The sequence below is a fragment of the Canis lupus genome, chromosome 5 (genome assembly GCF_003254725.2).
Source record: "Canis lupus dingo isolate Sandy chromosome 5, ASM325472v2, whole genome shotgun sequence".
Lineage (NCBI taxonomy): Eukaryota > Metazoa > Chordata > Mammalia > Carnivora > Canidae > Canis > Canis lupus.
In genome coordinates, this window is record NC_064247.1 from 80,589,190 (window position 1) to 80,608,820 (window position 19,631).

The following is a 19,631-nucleotide window of genomic DNA, read 5'->3' on the forward strand; positions in this document are numbered from 1 at the left end:
TTATATTAGAGCACTCTAAGGTTTGAAGTTGGTAATAATTATTATTTCTAAGTTATTTTAAAAAGATACATAAATTTAAAAAAAAGATACATAAATAGGTGATGGGGATTAAGGAGGATACTTGCTGTGATGAACACCAGGTATTGTGTCTGAGTGCTGAATCACTAAATTCTATACCTGAAACTAATATTACACTGTATGTTAACTAACTGGAATTGAAATAAAAACTTAAGGAAAAAAAAGATAAAAACAGTTGGCATTGGGGTGTGCCCCTCATGGAAGAGTTAAAGGAGAGGAAATGACTGGCGGATAAATTTCTTAAAAATCCAAAGTTGGAATTTAAGGACATGAGTAGCCTTTATTATCAATAAAACAAAGCCTATAAAGTTCAGGAATCAGGAAATGCCATAAATTCAAGTGTATGCATATATCCATGAGTATATTTCTCTGCTTATTCATAAGACACAATCATCAGACAGACATCAAAGAAAATTCCTTCTCTCTAGGAACTTTTTAATATTTGCTATTCAATATGGTCAGCCTTAGCATACTGAATACTGTAAAGGAAACCAGAATTATTACAGTTTTGTAAGTTCTTGTCCTCTAAGAGAAATCTGATCTCTCACAAATAAAAGAATATATATATATACAAACTATGGTTTATTTATATATTTATAATTTGCAAGCCGTCTTCTTCCAAATAAAGATTTAGGACAGCCAAGTCATCAGTAATAAAGACTCCTGATCACATATTGACAAATCTTTTTCTCTCATGCTTGGGTGGCTCAGTCGGTTAAGTGGCTGCCTTTGGCTCAGGTCATGATCCTGGGGTACTCGGATTGAGCCCCACGTTAGGCTCCCTGCTCAGAGGAGAGTCTGCTTCTCCTTCTCTCTCTGCTCCTCCTCTCAAAAAATTAAAAAAATAAAAACTAGTCTTTTTCTGTCCAGCATAATCTTTAAATAGTAGAGTGCCTAGCACATAGTAGGTAATTAAGATATACGTTAATGTATTGATGACTAAAGAAACACAAGTGCAAAGATAAAATTCAAGAGGCTAAAGGGAGGTGTTCATAGAGGACAACAGCAAGATGCACATTTTATCAACTCAGAAACTGTAAAACCATGAGTGTCCAGTGGCTATCATTTTGGCTGCTTTACCTACTATGTATCAGGTACTGGGTGTAAAGTGGTGAACAAAACATGGCACTTAATTAGTCTTTTCAGGTAAATAGTTTCATCCCCCTGAATTACAGGGCACCTCTGATCAAAATGGGCCATTGAGAATATTTGCCTGAGATTTTCCTGTGAACAGAGATGAAACTCACAGATGGCCCACAGGCCCAGGGTAAGGTCCCTGCTCTTGCTCAAGGTGTCTTCAACTCTGTTAGCTATCTTGGAATCTTTATAATAAATCCTCTTTTAATGCATAAGGTAAATTAAGGTGACTTCCTATCACTTGCAATAAAAAAAGTTCTTATGAATATAACTTCCGGTATATATACAAGACTAGTGAGGCCAAGGGAGGTTCAATGATGTATCTGATCTGGAAAAAAATCACAGATCTGACTCCCAATCCCCAGCTATATCATAGTGCCAAGGAAAAACAAACTTTAGAAAGAAGAATCAACATGTAGTACCTCATGAATCACAGAGCCCAGCAGGAAGTCCAGCCTCTGGCATAGTTCTCCAAGGTTCGATAAGCTGCTGGCCCTGTGAGCACTATCTGGATCTCTTGCTCCCCTCAGGAAGGTGTGGATCAAAGGTTCTCTGTATTTTGAGACCATGTCCCCTGTGGGGAAAAAAAGAGATATAAATCTTTAAAAATAAAATTTCGGGTAGCCCCAGTGGTGCAGCGGTTTAGCGCCGCCTGCAGCCCAGGGTGTGATCCTGGAGACCTGGGATCGAGTCCCACGTCAGGCTCTCTGCATGGAGCCTGCTTCTCCCTCTGCCTGTGTCTCTGCCTCTCTCTTTCTGTCTCTATGAATAAATAAATAAAATCTTTAAAAAAATAAATAAAAAATAAAAATAAAATTTCAAGTTCTTAAAGAAGGGATAAGGATACTATCATGGTATATTGTATGGTGTTTTATACTTTTTTTTAAAAAAGATTTTATATTTATTTATTTATTCATGAGAGACAGACAGAAGCAGAGACACAGGCAGAGGGAGAAGCAGGCTTCATGCAGGGAGCCCAACATGGGACTGGATCCTGGGACTCCAGGATCAGGCCCTGGGCTGAAGGCAGCACTAAACTGCTGAGCCACCCAGGCTGCCTTGTTTTATACTTTTCAAAGTACTTGCATAACCATTAGAAGTCATGCTCTGTTAGAATATTCAATGTCATGTAGGAAGAAAACTAATAATTGCCCATTAGACTGAGTGACAATGAGGTCACTGTTGACCTTGATGAGAATGGTTTCGATGGCCTGGTAGGGGTAAGAGCACAACAGAAGTGGCTCTAAGAGAATGGAAGAATTGCAGACAGAAAGATTACTTAATGAGCTTTTCAGCAAAGCATATCAAGGAAATGGAGTGGTATCTGGTCAAGGAAGGAGGAGTCAAGAGAAGTTTTTATTTGAAGAAAGGAGAAATAGCACACCGAGACATTCAGAATTGTCATTTTATATACGGAAACAACTTCTTCCTCCGCAGGAATGCCAGGAGCTAAAGCTGTTTGGTCTTGATCTAGTTTCTGAGGTTTTAGTTCCAGAACCCAACTATAACACTCCACCTTTAGCCTTCTTGTAGTCCTAAAGCTACACAAGAGATCGTAACAAAATGGTTCTTGAAGCATTGCTTAAAGTCACCTATTCTTAATCATTAACATGACAAATCATAAAAAACACTACCAACTTGTCCTATCAGGCTCAGCTTTACAAAACCTTCAATTGGCCTTAATTAGTCCTCCTGGGAAGTCTCACAGTTCTTTGAACTTAAGTCACTTTGGCTTAAATCACAAGTGTCACTAATGCCTTGATTCCTACATGTTTACAGCCTCTCTCATTCATATTCATATATATTTAGACTATAAACTCCTTGAGGGTAGATCTTCGGTTCCATCAGTTCTTAGTAACCTTTGTATGTGCCAGGTACACAACAAATGCTACGGTTGAATGGAATTCATTAATTTATTCAACAAAACAAAATTATGTGCTAGTTATCATGCTAATGTTACCTAGGGATAAAAAACATAAACATAATCTTTACCCTCTAAGAAGCCCAAGTTTAGGAGGTGGGTACAAACAGGTAAGTACCAACAATTACAGTACTGTGTGGTAAATGCCCAAATGCCATCATAGAATCAAGCAGATGTTGCTTGGAGCACTTAGTTTCACAAATCTCAGTCACTTTGGAGCAGAGAGGAGGAGGCAGTTTGTTTTGTTTTCCCTCGATGTTAGGAACACAATGCATTTTCCATACAATATGAGATAAAGATGAAGGAGTAATTTTTCTATAATGCTCCCAGTTCCTAATATACTATGGGCAGTCAAAAGACTCACCCCCTGCCCGGTTAACATTAACACATATTGCAGAAACTAAGTAACTCAGCTGTAGCCTATTTTCAGAATAGAAAAGAGGAGCCTTTGTGCCTACTCTCAGACCTACTATTTGCATTTCTGAATATCAATCCTAAAGAGGTAGCCACATATATGGCACAAGGATATCTGCATGAAGCTTTTACTGTAGAACTGTAGTAGTGAAAAATTAGAAAAAATTAATTAATATGGAAGTGGTTACATAAACATATATATTATGGAATACCTTGCAGTCATTAAAAAGAACACGACGGAGGCATTCAAATTGGCAAAGAAGAAGTCAAACTCTCCCTCTTTGCCGATGACATGATACTCTACATAGAAAACCCAAAAGCCTCCACCCCAAGATTGCTAGAACTCATACAGCAGTTTGGTAGCATGGCAGGATACAAAATCAATGCCCAGAAATCAGTGGCATTTCTATACACTAACAATGAGACTGAAGAAAGAGAAATTAAGGAGTCAATCCCATTTACAATTGCACCCTAAAGCATAAGATACCTAGGAATAAACCTAACCAAAGAGGGAAAGGATCTATACCCTAAAAACTATAGAACACTTCTGAAAGAAATTGAGGAAGACACAAAGAGATGGAAAAATATTCCATGCTCATGGATTGGCAGAATTAATATTGTGAAAATGTCAATGTTACCCAGGGCAATTTACACGTTTAATGCAATCCTTATCAAAATACCATGGACTTTCTTCAGAGAGTTAGAACAAATTATTTTAAGATTTGTGTGGAATCAGAAAAGACCCCGAATAGCCAGGGGAATTTTAAAAAAGAAAACCATATCTGGGGGCATCACAATGCCAGATTTCAGGTTGTACTACAAAGCTGTGGTCATCAAGACAGTGTGGTACTGGCACAAAAACAGACACATAGATCAATGGAACAGAATAGAGAACCCAGAAGTGGACCCTGAACTTTATGGTCAACTAATATTCGATAAAGGAGGAAAGACTATCCATTGGAAGAAAGAGTCTCTTCAATAAATGGTGCTGGGAAAATTGGACATCCACATGCAGAAGAATGAAACTAGACCACTCTCTTTCACCATATACAAAGATAAACTCAAAATGGATGAAAGATCTAAATGTGAGACAAGAGTCCACCAAAATCCTAGAGGAGAACACAGACAACACCCTTTTTGAACTCAGCCACAGTAACTTCTTGCAAGATACATCCAGGAAGGCAAAAGAAACAAAAGCAAAAGTGAACTATTGGGACTTCATCAAGATAAGAAGCTTTTGCACAGCAAAGGATACAGTCAACAAAACTAAAAGACAACCTACAGAATGGGAGAAGATATTTGCAAATGACGTATCAGATAAAGGGCTAGTTTCCAAGATCTATAAAGAACTTATTGAACTCAACACCAAAGAAACAAACAATCCAATCATGAAATGGGCAAAAGACATGAAGAGAAATCTCACAGAGGAAGACATAGACATGGCCAACATGCACATGAGAAAATGCTCTGCATCACTTGCCATCAGGGAAATACAAATCAAAACCACAATGAGATACCACCTCACACCAGTGAGAATGGGGAAAATCAACAAGGCAGGAAACCACAAATGTTGGAGAGGATGCGGAGAAAAGGGAACCCTCTTACACTGTTGGTGGGAATGTGAACTGGTGCAGCCGCTCTGGAAAACTGTGTGGAGGTTCCTCAAAGAGTTAAAAATAGACCTGCCCTACGACCCAGCAATTGCACTGTTGGGGATTTACCCCAAAGATACAGATGCAGTGAAACGCCGGGACACCTGCACCCCGATGTTTCTAGCAGCAATGTCCACAATAGTCAAGCTGTGGAAGGAGCCTCGGTGTCCATCAAAAGATGAATGGATAAAGAAGATGTGGTTTATGTATACAATGGAATATTACTCAGCCATAGAGATGACAAATACCCACCATTTGTTTCAACATGGATGGAACTGGAGGGTATTACTATGCTGAGTGAAGTAAGTCAATCGGAGAAGGACAAACATTATATGTTCTCATTCATTTGGGGAATATAAATAATAGTGAAAGGGAATATAAGGGAAGGGAGAAGAAATGTGTGGGAAATATCAGAAAGGGAGACAGAACATAAAGACTCCTAACTCTGGGAAACAAACTAGGGGTGGTGGAAGGGGAGGAGGGTGGGGGGTGGGAGTGAATGGGTGACGGGCACTGAGGTGGGCACTTGACGGGACGAGCACTGGGTGTTATTCTGTATGTTGGTAAATTGAACACCAATAAAAAAATAAATTTAGGGGATCCCTGGGTGGCACAGCGGTTTGGCGCCTGCCTTTGGCCCAGGGCGCCATCCTGGAGATCCAGGATCGAATTCCACGTCGGGCTCCCGGTGCATGGAGCCTGCTTCTCTCTCTGCCTATGTCTCTGCCTCTCTCTCTCTCTTTCTCTCTCTGTGTGTGTGTGACTATCATAAATAAATAAAAATTAAAAAAAAAGAAAAAGAAAAAAGAAATTTATTAAAAAAAAAAGAACATGACAGAATTATATGCACTAATACAGAAAGGTCCCTTAAGATACTATTAAAGCAAAAGGAACTAATAGAACCAGTATCATTCCATTTGTGTATCTAAGATGCACACATGCAACTTCTCTCACTATTAATAAGCCAAATGTACAGATTTAAATATATATATGAAATATACAAATGTACAGAAAAATGATAGGATATAGTAGAAGAGAAGGTTTAAATAACTTGTTCACAGAGTAAATACACCCAAGGTCAAAGTTTGGTAGTTTGCACTTAACTCCTATGATATACTAATATTATATTTAAATTTCCAACTAAGAGGAAAACATACGTTTCTACTTTTGTTCTAGTACTTTTCCTTTCTGGAGTTAGGAGGGAACTTGTGTGTTCTATAGGATGAGAGTTAAGAGATGTGTGCTCTTGGGGCACCTGGGTGGCTCAGTCAGCTAGGCCTTTGACTCTTGACTTCAGCTCAAGTCATGACCTCAGGATCATGAGATCAAGCCCTGGGTCAGGCCCTGCACATAGTGGGAAGTCTACTTGAGATTCTCTCCCTCTCCCTGTACCCCTCCACCTGCTTGCACTCTCTCAAATAAATAATCTCCTGAGAGAGGAGAGAGAGAGAGAGAGAGAGGGAGACAGAGAGAGACAGAGAGAGAGAGAGAGAGATTTGTTCTAGTTTTGGCTCTATTACCAATTAGCAGTGTGACTTTGGGCAATCTGCTTCACCTCTCTGGACCAGCTAGAGATAAGACACTTAGACAAGACCAAGCTCTCTGGCCCCTTCCAGTTGTTAAGAATCTATGAGTTGGGGCAGCCTGGGTGGCTTGGCGGTTTAGCACCGCCTTCAGCCCAGAGCCTAATTCTGAGGACCCAGGATCGAGTCCTGCGTTGGGCTCCCTGAATGGATCCTGCTTCTCCCTCTGCCTGTGTCTCTGCCTCTCTCTCTCTCTCTCATGAATAAATAAATAAAATCTAAAAAAAAAAAAAAAAAAAAAAAAAAAGAATCTATGAGTTGATGAGTCACCTTGGGTTTAGTCACCAGGGGAATGAAATTCAGCAGACTAGCAAGGAAGAAGCACACATTTACTATCCCTGGAAGGAGGCTGTTGCCTTAAAAGAATGAAGTCTCCTTGTTGGGAAGGAAGGAACCATCTGGAAATCCCTAAGGAGGGGAAATTGCAGGTTGAAAAGATAAGAGCAGATGACAAACAAGTGAATGTTTACCAACATAGGGATTTAGAGGTAAAAATGAATGGTAAAGAAAAGGTGCTATGTGCTAGGCACTATCCTAGACCTGGGGATCCAATCATGAACTAGAAAGGACACAGTCACTCCCTTCATGGCATTTGAAACCTATTGGGGAAGAGGGCAATAACCAACCAAGTGACAATGGAGTGAGATATGCCCAACATGGTGACAGAGAAAGACATTTTTATGTGTAGTGTTTTGATTTGGTTCCTATTTCTTTTTTAAGAAGATTAATAAGATAATCTTTTAATAAGATTTTTTAATTTATTCATTTGACAGACAGCACAAGCAAGGGGAGCAGCAGGCAGAGGGAGAGGGAAAAGCAGACTTTCTGCTGAGCAGGGACCCCAATGCAGGACTCAATCCCAGGACCCCCAGATCATGACCTCAGCCAAAGGCAGATGCTTAACCAACTGAGCCACCCAGGCACCCCTGGTTCTTATTTCTATTAATAACAGCTCCAGTATTCTTACCCATCCAGACTCAAAAGCCTGGTGTCCTTTTTTGACTTTTCCCTGTTATCCTTCAGTCAATCAGTCAGCATTTATTAGTATTTAATCCTTGTTTACTTCCGTATAGGATTTGAGGCAACTTATAATAAATAACATTGAATTGTGCATCATTGAAATAAATATTTTCAAAAGTTCTATAGTAAGTGAGGGAGTGCAGATATCTGAAACTAAGGATGGTTACTGCAAATGAAACCAAAATTCAGCTTATCAATTCCTGGTAGCTAAGACAAAAATGGAAACAGAAAAAACATAATTCTCATTATCCAATTAAAAAAAAGGAACATCAATTTGTTGAGAAAAATTTTAGGAAGAACAGCAAGAGGAATCTCATTCATTCACCCAGCCAGTCTTACCCTGTTTTTTTTTTTTTTTTTTTTTTAATTTTTATTTATTTACGATAGTTACAGAGAGAGAGAGAGAGGCAGAGACACAGGCAGAGGGAGAAGCAGGCTCCATGCACCGGGAGCCCGATGTGGGATTCAATCCCGGGTCTCCAGGATCGCGCCCTGGGCCAAAGGCAGGCGCCAAACCGCTGCGCCACCCAGGGATCCCTTACCCTGTTTTTTTAAAGTGTTTTTCTTGTTTTGTTTTTAGTAAACTCTGCCCCCAATGTGGAGATAGAACTCATGACCCCAAGATCAAGGGTCACATGCCCTACTGACTGGGCCAGCGAGGCACCCAGTCAGCAAATCTTAATTGAGTATGTTCTCAGTCTGGAGATAACGAAACATGGGCAAGAAAATAAAGGTCCCATCTTCATGAAGCCTACTTCTAGTGAAGGAGAAAGACAATAGACAGTAAATAAATTTTCCTGCAGCATAAAGGGCTATGAGGAAAAATAAGGAAGGTGTGTGGGGATTAGGGGAGGAGATTGAGAGCCAGTTGAGGGCTCAGGGAAAGGCTCTCAGAGGGGAAAACCTGAAGGAACAAGTCATGAAGACCCTGGGGGACAGTGAAGAGTAAGTGGACAACAGAAGTTTGATATTCAGTGTAGATACCATAGAGTTGTTTCTTATCCTGACTCGCCATTAAAGGACATACCACTACATTAACAAAACCACAATTTAATGTTTCATGTATATAAATTCCTGCCCTACCTGAGCTTCATTACTACTTGGAAAATGAGCATCCATTTAACTGCATGCTCCACCAATCCCATCCCCAAAAGCACCTAAGAACCAAGAGGAGCCAGCCAGAAGGAAGGTTAGCATTTCAAGAGCCCTGCACTGTACCTAGTCAGTGGGCTCTGGGCCCACATGCTTCTATGTTGTCAGTTTGGGACTCGAAGAGCTAGAACACTGTATCCACTCTGCATTTCTCAAAGTGCCCTGGCATCATGTTCTTTCCAATCTGATCTCCCGTAGAGCTCACATATACAGCCTAGATTTGTCACACCCTTACTCAATCCTGGTCTTCATGGATTTACATCTCTGCTCCCATTTCCTTGGGGCTACTGCTTGCCTCTGACTAACCCTCCCTCCCTTTAACTCCTACCATGCCATGTGGCTAGTTTCTCAAGACTTTATTGGATCCTAGCCTCTAGGTTGGGGATCAGTCCTGACCAGATTTCTATGTAGAATAAAATGAATGCATGTAGTCAGAGAATATAGCTTCCATAGCTGCAATTTGACACAGGCAGAGAATTTCAAGATCCTACATAAAGGGTTCTTAATTTTAGCTTTAGCGATCCCTATATGTCACATTTTTTCACGCACATCTCATTGGCATTCTCTCATTCTTCCTTGCAAACAGCACTCTAATTTTGTTCATGTATCCACCAAGCCCCTGGCCCCAATCATCACCCATGTGATTAAGGCTAAGGTCTTCAGTGGTCTAAGTGAATCATGGTAAACACATCGGCTTGCCTTAATTGGTTTACATATGGGCATGTGATCTAGTCTGAACAATGAGGTGCAAGGCAAAATCTGCTGGAAGACATTTTACCTCTGCTATGATAAGGATATGATACCTTAGAGTTACTGCAGCCAACCTGAAACCATGAGGGACCAGAGGATGAAGTCAATAACTGAGGTTGGAAGAGCAGGAAAATGAATGTGATATGGGTCTTGAATGATATCATGAAGCCAAAACATTAACCAGTCCAGGACTTCTTGTTATGTGCAATGATTCATTCCTCACTGTTGAAGCCAGTTGAGTTGGGAGTTTCTGTTATCTGTAGCCAAAAGCATTCTAACATATAATATGAAAACTGGGATGTTCTTTAAAATTATAGAGCACTTTGGGGCACCTGGTTGGCTCAGTTGGAAGAGCATGCAACTCTTGATCTTGGGGTGGTGAGTTCAAGCCCCATGTTGGGTGCAGAGATTACTAAAAAAATTAAATAAACTTAAAAAAATTGTAGAGCATTTCTATGTCAGTTAGTTGTCTATTAATTTCAAAGCCAGAAAAGTTAGATTTGCCAAAACAAAGAAACTTAAGACAGTGGAAGCTTTTTTTGAAGGGCTGAAAATCAATTTTATAACAAAAGAAAAAAATTAAACCCAATCATTTTCTTTCTTCTAATTGCAATTTTAATTGGGACAAAAACATAGTATATATATATATATATATATATGACTTTCCCAAAGAGCTAAGTTATCCTTATACATCTGCCAACCTATTAAAAAAGAAAAACAAAAACAGGTGAGTAACTATTAACAGTACTGGTTCATGAGAAGAGGTTATATGCTGATTATATTTTGCAACTATTGATTAACTCATTTCATTATGAACTAAAACCTTAGGCTCTGAGATACCTGCTACTATTCTGTAGTTTCTGATTAAGCAACAAAACCTCAACTATCCCATCCAAGAGGGATTGGGTAGGGGTTTTATGTTTGTTTGTTTGTTTTGTGTGTGTGTGTGTGTTTTATTCTTTATCCAGATGAGATGTTCTTGTTGCTTCAACTGAAACTTGTTTGAACTAAAAGATTCCAAAATGCTAATTCACTTTTGTCTTTAAGATAGCATATACTTGCCCCCTGACAAGAGCAAACATTCATTACCATCCTATTAGGTCGTCCCCTTAAAATATGCATGTTATATGGCTTTTACAAAAAAATGGTATTGATTTCTGAATTTCCTCATCCCCATATTCAGAAAGTACTCACCATGGAGTACAATAATTAGACTAAGGATACCCATGAGGACTGAAGTTAGAGAGACCATCATCTTTTCCTCACCCATTTCTTAACGCTTCTGGGAAATGGACACAGTAAATCCAAGCTCACTTTTAGAAATTTATTCAAGTACATGCTAGTCAGAGAGGTTTATCTTGGTTCAGCTCTAATGACTTCAACTTTGTGCAATGATGATGACAACACCTGGCTATTTGCATCTCCATATTCTCAGGAAATCAGCAATAATCAACCTTACTGAGAAGCACACAGCTGTGTGTTCACAGAAGCAAACAAAGGATCTAGATTTGTTTGAACAAACCCGATAAAAATGAGTTGCTGTGGAAGGTGAAAAGTCAAGTGCATAGTGAAAGAGAGATGAAAATATTTTTAACCTGCCTATGACTTACTTGTATCAATTATCATCTATGTGAAAAGATTATTTTAATATATTAGGATTTGGAAGATTTTTATCAGGTTTTTCAATGGAATTTTCAAGTCCACACTTGTAGATTCATTTATCAGATCCCGTCTTCTTTCACAGAAGAGCTGAGTTGCAAAAAGAGATACTTAAATCATAGTGAAAGGACACTATTAAATTTGAATTAACACAATCTCTTCTAGAGCCAGGGACCTACTGATTTCAAGGGCTCAACCATTCCCCTAGTTAACTGAAATAGGTCCTAAAAGTGAAATTGATAAAAACCGAGAAAGAAAATGCCACCCTTGGCCAAATTCTTATACCGGCCTATTAAAACTCCATTATAAATGTCTGGGGACTCCTCCTCTATTCCTTCTTTCTTTCCTCCCTTCTATCATTTTCTTTTAATTAAAAAAACTTTTGGAGGCACAGAAATGAACATAGATAAAGCCATTCCTAAGTACTCTATTCTATCTACCAATAGGAAGGAAGTAAGAATTATTCCATCCTGCTGGTTAAGGTGTTGCTGAGTACAAGTTATATTTTTCAAAGATTGAATGATCACTTACAGCCAGCACTCCTCTGTAATCAGAAGTTTATATGCATTCTGAGTAATGTTTTAGTACAATGTTTCTCAAACACAAACATGGGCACTGAAATTGTACAGTGCGACCTGATTATAATGTGAATTCAGATGATTCATAATCATCATTAAAATGAAAATGCAACATTAAAAAATTTTTTTTCAAAGAATTCACAAACCTCTGAAATATATCAGAATTTAATCTCCAAGCTTCAGTTTGAGAAATGCCCTTCCAACTAAGCAACTTAATGAAAATATTTAATATGTACTAATATGGGCAAGGGATTCCATAGGACACTAGAGACGGAGATGGAGATTTTATTCGTATTTCCAGTAATTTTTTTTACTTTTTATTTTTTAATTAAAAAAAAATTTTTTTAAAGTAGGCTCCATGCCCAGCATTGAGCCCAACATGGGGCTTGAACTCATGACCCTGAGATTTTTTTTTTTTTTTTTATGATAGTCACAGAGAGAGAATGAGAAGCAGGCTCCATGCACTGGGAGCCCGATGTGGGACTCGATCCCGGGTCTCCAGGATCACGCCCTGGGCCAAGGGCAGGCACTAAACCGCTGCGCCACCCAGGGATCCCTGAGCTGAGATTAAAAGTCAGATGCTTAACTGCCTGAGCCACCCAGGTGTCCCCGATTTTGTTCTTAATTCTGGGAAGCTACAGGTACCAAGTGGCACAAGAGCAACAGGGCAGGTGAGATTTAGTTTCTTCAGGGAAGACTTCATAGAGGAGGTGGTGTCTAAATCGAATCTTGAAGGATGGTGAGGATTTTCATTGGCACAGCAGGAAGAGTATTCCTGGCAGATGGAACTATGTCTGCAGAGTCACGGAAGCAAGGTGGTGGTGGGGATAGAGAGAATAAAATGGATGGCATAATCAGAAAGTAGCAACTATACCAGGTAACTCTAACAAAGGGTGCACTAAAATGTAAAGATGATTAGAAATCCCCAAGGTCCAATCATGGAGGACATGAAAGTTAAAGATTTGAACAATGGTAAACTGATAATGCTTTTTTTTTTTTTAAGTGGGTTCCACACCCAACATGGGGCTTGAACTCACGACCCTGAGATCAACAGTTGCATGCACACCTGAAGGAGCCAGGCAGGCACCCCTGATAATGCTTTCTTTCTTTCCTTTTTTTTTTTTTTTTTTTTTTTTAACAGACTTTATCTTTTAGATCAGTTAGAGGTTCACAGCAAAATTAGGCAGGAAGCACAGAATTCTTGTATATTCCTTCCCCTCTCTTTCCCCAGACTCCCCCACTAGCAACATCCCGCACCAGAACCATACAATTGTTTCAAGTGATAGACCTGTATCAGCACATCATTATCAGCCAAAGCCCGTAATTTACATTAAGGTTCACTCTGCTGTTGTACACCGCATGGTTTGACAAACATATAAGGACACGTCTCCTGCATTATAGTATCATACAGAACAGTTTCACTGGCCCCAAATCCTCTGTGCCCTGCCTGTTCGTCTCTCACTCTGGGCTAACCCCTGGCAATCACTGATCTTAACGGTCTCCATAGTTTTGCATTTTCCAGAATGTCCTATGGTTCCAACAATATTATGGTTGGTAGACTTGGCTTCTTTCCTTTAATAATAGGCTTTTAGGGTTTCTCCATGTCTTTTCACGGCTTGACAGCTCATTTCTTTTACATGTTGAAAAAATTCCATTGCCTGCTACCATTGCCTGCTATACCACAATCTATTTATTCAATCACCTACCGAAGGACATCTTGGTTGCTTCCAAGTCTCGGCAATTATGAATTAACTGCTATTAACATACACAGGCAAGTTTTTGTGCAGTTATACATCTTCAACTCATTTGGTCAAATATTAAGGAGCATGATTGCTGGATTATATGGTAAGAATGTTTATTAGTTTTATATGAAACCGCCAAAATGGCTTTCAAGGTGGCTGAACTATTTTTGGATTATCAGTTCCCCATTGTTCAAATCCTTAACTCCATGCCCCCTATGATGGGACCCTGCCTATATTTGGTCATATTCACCTAGCAGCATGCCGTGTGTTACAGTCACCCAGTAGAGCTGATTCTAAAATATGGTATATACATTCAGTGGAATATTATTTGTCAGCAGAAGGGAATGAGGCACTGATACTTACTGCATCCTAGATGAACTCTGAAAATATTAAGTGAAAGAACACAGTCACACACACAAAAAAACACACATGTATGATTTCCTTTACGAAAATGGAAATGACCACAATCAGTAAATTCTTAGACACAGAAAGTACATTTATGGTTGCCTGACTGGTAATTGGTACAGAACTTCTTTTGGGGTAATGAAATGTCCTAAAATTGATTGTGGTGATGGTTCACAACCTTGTAAACACACACAAAAAATCTGAACTGTATACTGTAAATGGGTAAATTGTATGGTGTATGAATTATACCTCAATAAAGCTGCTTTATTTATTTAAAAAAGATTTTATTTATTTATTCATAAGAGACACGGAGAGAGAGAGACAGAGAGGCAGAGACATAGGCAGAGAGAGTGGCAGACTCCATGCAGGGAGCCCAACGTGAGACTCGATCCTAGGATGCCAGGATCATGCCCTGAGCTGAAAGTAGAGCCTAACTGCTGAGCCATCCAGGCATCCCAGAGCTGCTTTTTTTTAAAGAACAAATTTTGAAAGTACGAGGGGTAGGAGAACAAGAGAATCTATTTTACAATAAAACTGGAAAAATAAGTAACTTACACAAAAATCTTCATGTACTAGAAGAGAAGAGGTATATATAAGCAGAATCTGATGTAAAACACAATTCTGCCTTCTAAAAGCTCAGAGACCAAATGCTTGGGGTGAATTCCACAGACAAATCACAATGGCTGCTCCCCTCAAACAGGAGGCAGGAGATCCGGATTCTTTGATGATATGCCCACTAGAGGAACCAGATCCTGTCCTTGACCACCGGTCAAGCAGAACCCAGAGCTTTCTCTCTCTTTGTGAATGGCATTACTTTTGCCAGATCTTTGCTTCCTTGTTAGTGAAAGATGGTGACAATACAATTTCAGTCTTTGCTACTTCAGAGCTGGCATTTAAGGGGTGACATTTTTAAAAACCTAAATTAACTTTCACTGCATCAGGTTTTTGTTTCTTGCTTTAAAAAAAAAATACTTGGTGTAATTCTAAAGTCTCTTAAAAGAGAAAAGGCAAGCAAAATACTGAAGATTTAAACCGAGAGGTCCTTATATATAGTTAGCCATTTGGTCCAATATCCCAACTCTAGGTATGGCTGTGCCAAACCCATTTGACAAACATTAACCCAGGGATAAGATCTCCTGCAAATATTTAAACACATTTGTGCTCCAGACTTTCTATTTTGTCTAAATCAAATCTCTTCTGCTCTTTATTTCCCTCCCCTGTTAAAACCAGACACAAGTGGAGATAGGGAACTGTTCTTTCTTTGCATATCTTTCAATCTTAATCTTATCTTTGCAAGCTCCCAGATCTCAATTACAGTGTTTAAATCTCCTCTGTAATCCAACCAGTTCAAGTATGCTCTTCTACTCACCAAGATGGTACTTTCTGTACTTTGAGTTTTATACTAGACATATTGGGGAGGGAAAAAAAGGAAAGGTGCAAAACAGTTAAATGATAAATACATACTTAATTTCACTAGTTACTGAAAAAGGATACAGAGAAATTACTTTCCTTCCATCTTGAACTGCCATTTATTCTGGAACCCAAGTGATCCTTAGGGGAAACACCATAGATAGCCACGTGCCCTCACAGTAATATTGCTGCTGATCAGCCAATGAAGAAACAGCAGACAAAACATAAATCTAATTCTGTTCATGCACCCTATTATGTTGTTCTTAATATCTACTAATTTTTTCTGCATTTCAGAATCTAGAACTCTACTTTACTATGGAAAGAAATACAGAAGAACTACCAGTTTCTTTCTTTCTTCTTCTTTTTTTTTTTTTTTTTAAAGATTTTATTTATTTATTTATTCATGAGAGACACAGAGTGAGAGAGAGAGGCAGAGACACAGGCAGAGGGAGAAGCAGGCTCCACGCAGGGAGCCTGACGTGGGACCTGATCCCGGGACTCCAGGATCGCGCCCTGGGCAGAAGGCAGGCACTAAACCGCCAAGCCACCCAGGGATCCCTGAACTACCAGTTTCTTATAACACCTCATGCATACAAGTTATTGCTATGTGTGGACCAGAGTCAACAGAGATTATAATTTTTGTCAAGGTCAGAAGGAGATTCGATTAACATGGCAGATCCCGACGGGCAGGATTTCCTCTTCAAAAGCCATTTAGAGAATTAAATAATTTAAAGGTGATTAATTTTTTATGAAATTCATCATTAAAAAACTCATAGGTAAATTCTGATCTATTAACAACAATTGCTTTGAACAGGCTGATCTGAGGTCACATAGCTACTGTAGGACAGACAAATTTTCAAGATGAGGCTGTGGCCTCTAGGTAGAAGGTTTTTTCTACTGCCATCAGGACATTTACTTGGCTCTCCAGTAAGTTCAGCAGGAACTTCCGTTCTGAAACAAAGGACATAAATGTGGCCAACTGATTCCCCGCATCTGTGACATTTCAGTCCTTGCAATTTTCCTCTTTCCCTGTTTAACCTTATAAACTAGAAGCAGAAGGGAATCCAGGGACTTAGTTCTTAAAACAAGGCATATGCAAAAGGGTGTAATAAGAGTAAGTTCTTCTGGTCCATGGGCAAACACCAGAATTGTCACTTTATTGTCTTGTGTAAGGGCGGGAATCCTATTAATTCTAGCCTCCAGAGAAGAACCAAAAAATTCCCCTCCTCTTTACCACTTTCAAGGGGGAAAGAACTGAACACTTCCGATTTCCTAACAGTAGGAGATGACTGACAAATGGCTTTGTGAAAGCTGCTGAACCCCTAAACCTGATGCACATATTAGGGCACTGCAGAGTGCTGGAGCCAAAGCCACCGTCTAGTCTTGATAGGGCTTGCCAGGGAGGCAGGTCACAGTAGTCATTGGGCAAGAATGCTGGGTAGTCCCTTAATAGATTTCCCTCTACCAGTGTCTACATGTCAGGACCCACATTTCTCCCTAAGGCTAATTGTTGATCTGCTGCTTTTGGTTCTTCATTCATACTGTTACCTTTTTAAGGTAATGTAACCAAGATGTGACCCTGAGCTATGAGTAGGTTAGCAAAGATTTCCGGGGTTCTTTGCCCTCCCTTTCCTGGGTCTAGTTTCATTGTACCTCATCACAGAGCCCACATAAGCAGGGATAGTTTACATGTAAATTGTATGTACACAGACTTTGATAGGCTTAGATGTAACCAGAGGAAGCCCCCTGTGGGACAAGTTATTAAATTAAATTAAAACAAACCTGCCAGTGGGGCTGTTGTTGGTGCAAATGACCTCCCAGGTATGTTTTAAAGAGACAGAGAAACTTCCTGTCTCCAAACAGGTCTTCTTCTTCTTTTAAAAAAAATTTTATTTATTTATTCATGAAAGACACACAGAGAGGCAGAGACATAGGCAGAGGGAGAAGCAGGCTCCCCACAGGGAGCCCGATGCGGGATTCAATCCCGGGAGTCCAGGATGACTGACTACCTGAGCCAAAGACAGACACTCAACCACTGAGCCACCCAGGTGCTCCTCCAAACAGTTCTTCTGTTAGCAAACTGTACTGCCTCTGAGTCTACCTAATAATTAGAACTTTATTTCTTTGAACTATATGGCCTTCTTATTAAAAATGCAAAATAATCCCAAGAAAAGCAGCACAATAGGAGGCTGCTATCCATTCCTTAGCAAATATTAATATACCTGCCACCTCGTTTTTACAAGTTGGGAAGGAACAAGAAAGATCTGATGGTGAGATAATTTCTGAAATTTGATTACTTTCTAGGGATGGTCGAGCCTGAGTAGGGACCCGTAGAGAAGAGTTTTAAATGGGAGAGAAGAAGGGAAAAAGAATTAAGTGAAGGCAAAGGGAGGAGAAATAGAGATCCTACCTAACACTTCGACTTGCCCAAGGACGTTTTTTTCCCTTGTCTTCAAATGACAGAGTGATGTGCAAGTAAGAACCATAGATAATTATCTTTTGGACAAAGTAAAACAATGCACAGGAAATGCTTTGTACCAATGGATTTTTGGCAACTCGGTGAACTAAAGTAACACAGAAACAAAGAAAGTTTGAAATAGGGGATGCCAAGACTTCTATAGTTACGTATTAACCAGATTACTCATTCCATTTCATCAGCTCATTGAACTTCAAGATTGGTTTAATCAGTGTATAAGCTATCAGTTTACACAAAGTCATCCTGCCTGCACAATCTGCAATAACTGACTCTACCCATGTGTGTTACTGACAAGACAAATAGGGTAGTTCTCTTGAAAAGTATGCTTGAGACAGTAACAGACTTCAGAAATGTGGTGGAATTTTCTTGAAGAGCAAAATTAACAAAGTAAAGCACAGAAATGTGATCATGAGGAAGGAATAGTTCCAGGTTTATGGTAAATTATTCTAAAAGATGAAAGAAGAAAAAAACTTGATATTTTAAATGGAGACGCTCTTTACAATTCTGTGATGATGAAAGTATTAAGACCATTCCACTGACTTAATTAATTTAATTTGCTACATAAATGTTCAAACTCGTTAAAGCATGCCCAAGTGTTAGTTAGCCTCATAATATTGACAAACACAAATCAGGAAGCCTGTAGCCTGAGAATATAACTACATGTTTAAATTATTAAGAGAACATTCTTCAAGTGCTACGAAATCAGGTCAAACAAAAGGAAAATTAAGTTACAATTTCTTTCTAAAGGGAATATTATATTTCATTTAGATTGTTGGGCGTACTCTCTTGTAAGTCCATAAGTCAAAATGAATGCAAGAATCTATTTCAAGATTTGCAAAAAAATGAGAGAATCAGGTGCTTCTCTGTCCTGTATCCTTTCACATACATACTGAAGGATCCAAATTAATGCCTTAATTTGCTTTAAATAGGAATAGGGGAGTGAGATGAGAAGACAAAAGTATGAAGACACTGAAAATAAAAATAGCACAAGAAAATGCTGGAGCATTCAAGTTTAGTTCATATTGTTATCTTTGAAGAAAGGACCCTTGCCAATGGCATCTTGTACCTTCTGAGCCAATGATTCTCACAGTTGGTGATTTTCAGAAAAGAAATGCACTATCTACTTAAATATATTTAAAGAGAAGTAAATACAAAAGGTAATATTTCTGCTGTTTAAAGTAGAATACAAAGCTTGATCTGGGGAGGAAAAGGACCTAATGATCTGGAAAGGTGAGTCACTTCCAAAGAGACTCCACTGAAAAGCAAGTAGTGAAAGGCTGTCAAAGAAACAGATTTATGTACTGGAATAATGGTTACCTTAGAATAGAGGTCAGCAAACTTTTTCTGTAAAGAGTCAAAGAGTAAGACTTTGAAGGCCATACAATTTCTGTGTAACTACTCAACTTTGCTGTTGTGGTATAAAAGTAGCTACAGACTACTATTTATAAGCAAATAAGCATGACTAGTTCAAATAACTTTATTTAGGGACACTGAAATTTGCATTTCATATTCTTATTATATCACTAAGGATTATAATTTCTTTTGCTTCCTCCCATCAACCATTTAGATTTTATTATTATTTTTTAAGTAATCTTTACAGCCAATGTGGGGCTTGAACTTACAACCCCAAGATCAAGAGATGCATACTCTATTG

The 19,631-nt window shown here is 39.1% G+C and overlaps 1 protein-coding gene across 5 annotated transcripts in view; it reads right to left on the minus strand.

The window, feature by feature from the left end:
• TANGO6 (transport and golgi organization 6 homolog) overlaps positions 1 to 19,631 on the minus strand; it is a 200,397-nt gene that overhangs the window by 48,677 nt on the left and 132,089 nt on the right. For all 5 annotated transcript variants that reach the window (XM_025426651.3, XM_025426653.3, XM_025426655.3 and 2 more), the window contains one exon: positions 1,638 to 1,789. In XM_025426651.3, the coding sequence (XP_025282436.1) occupies positions 1,638 to 1,789 (152 nt within the window). The remainder of the gene's footprint in view (positions 1 to 1,637; positions 1,790 to 19,631) is intronic.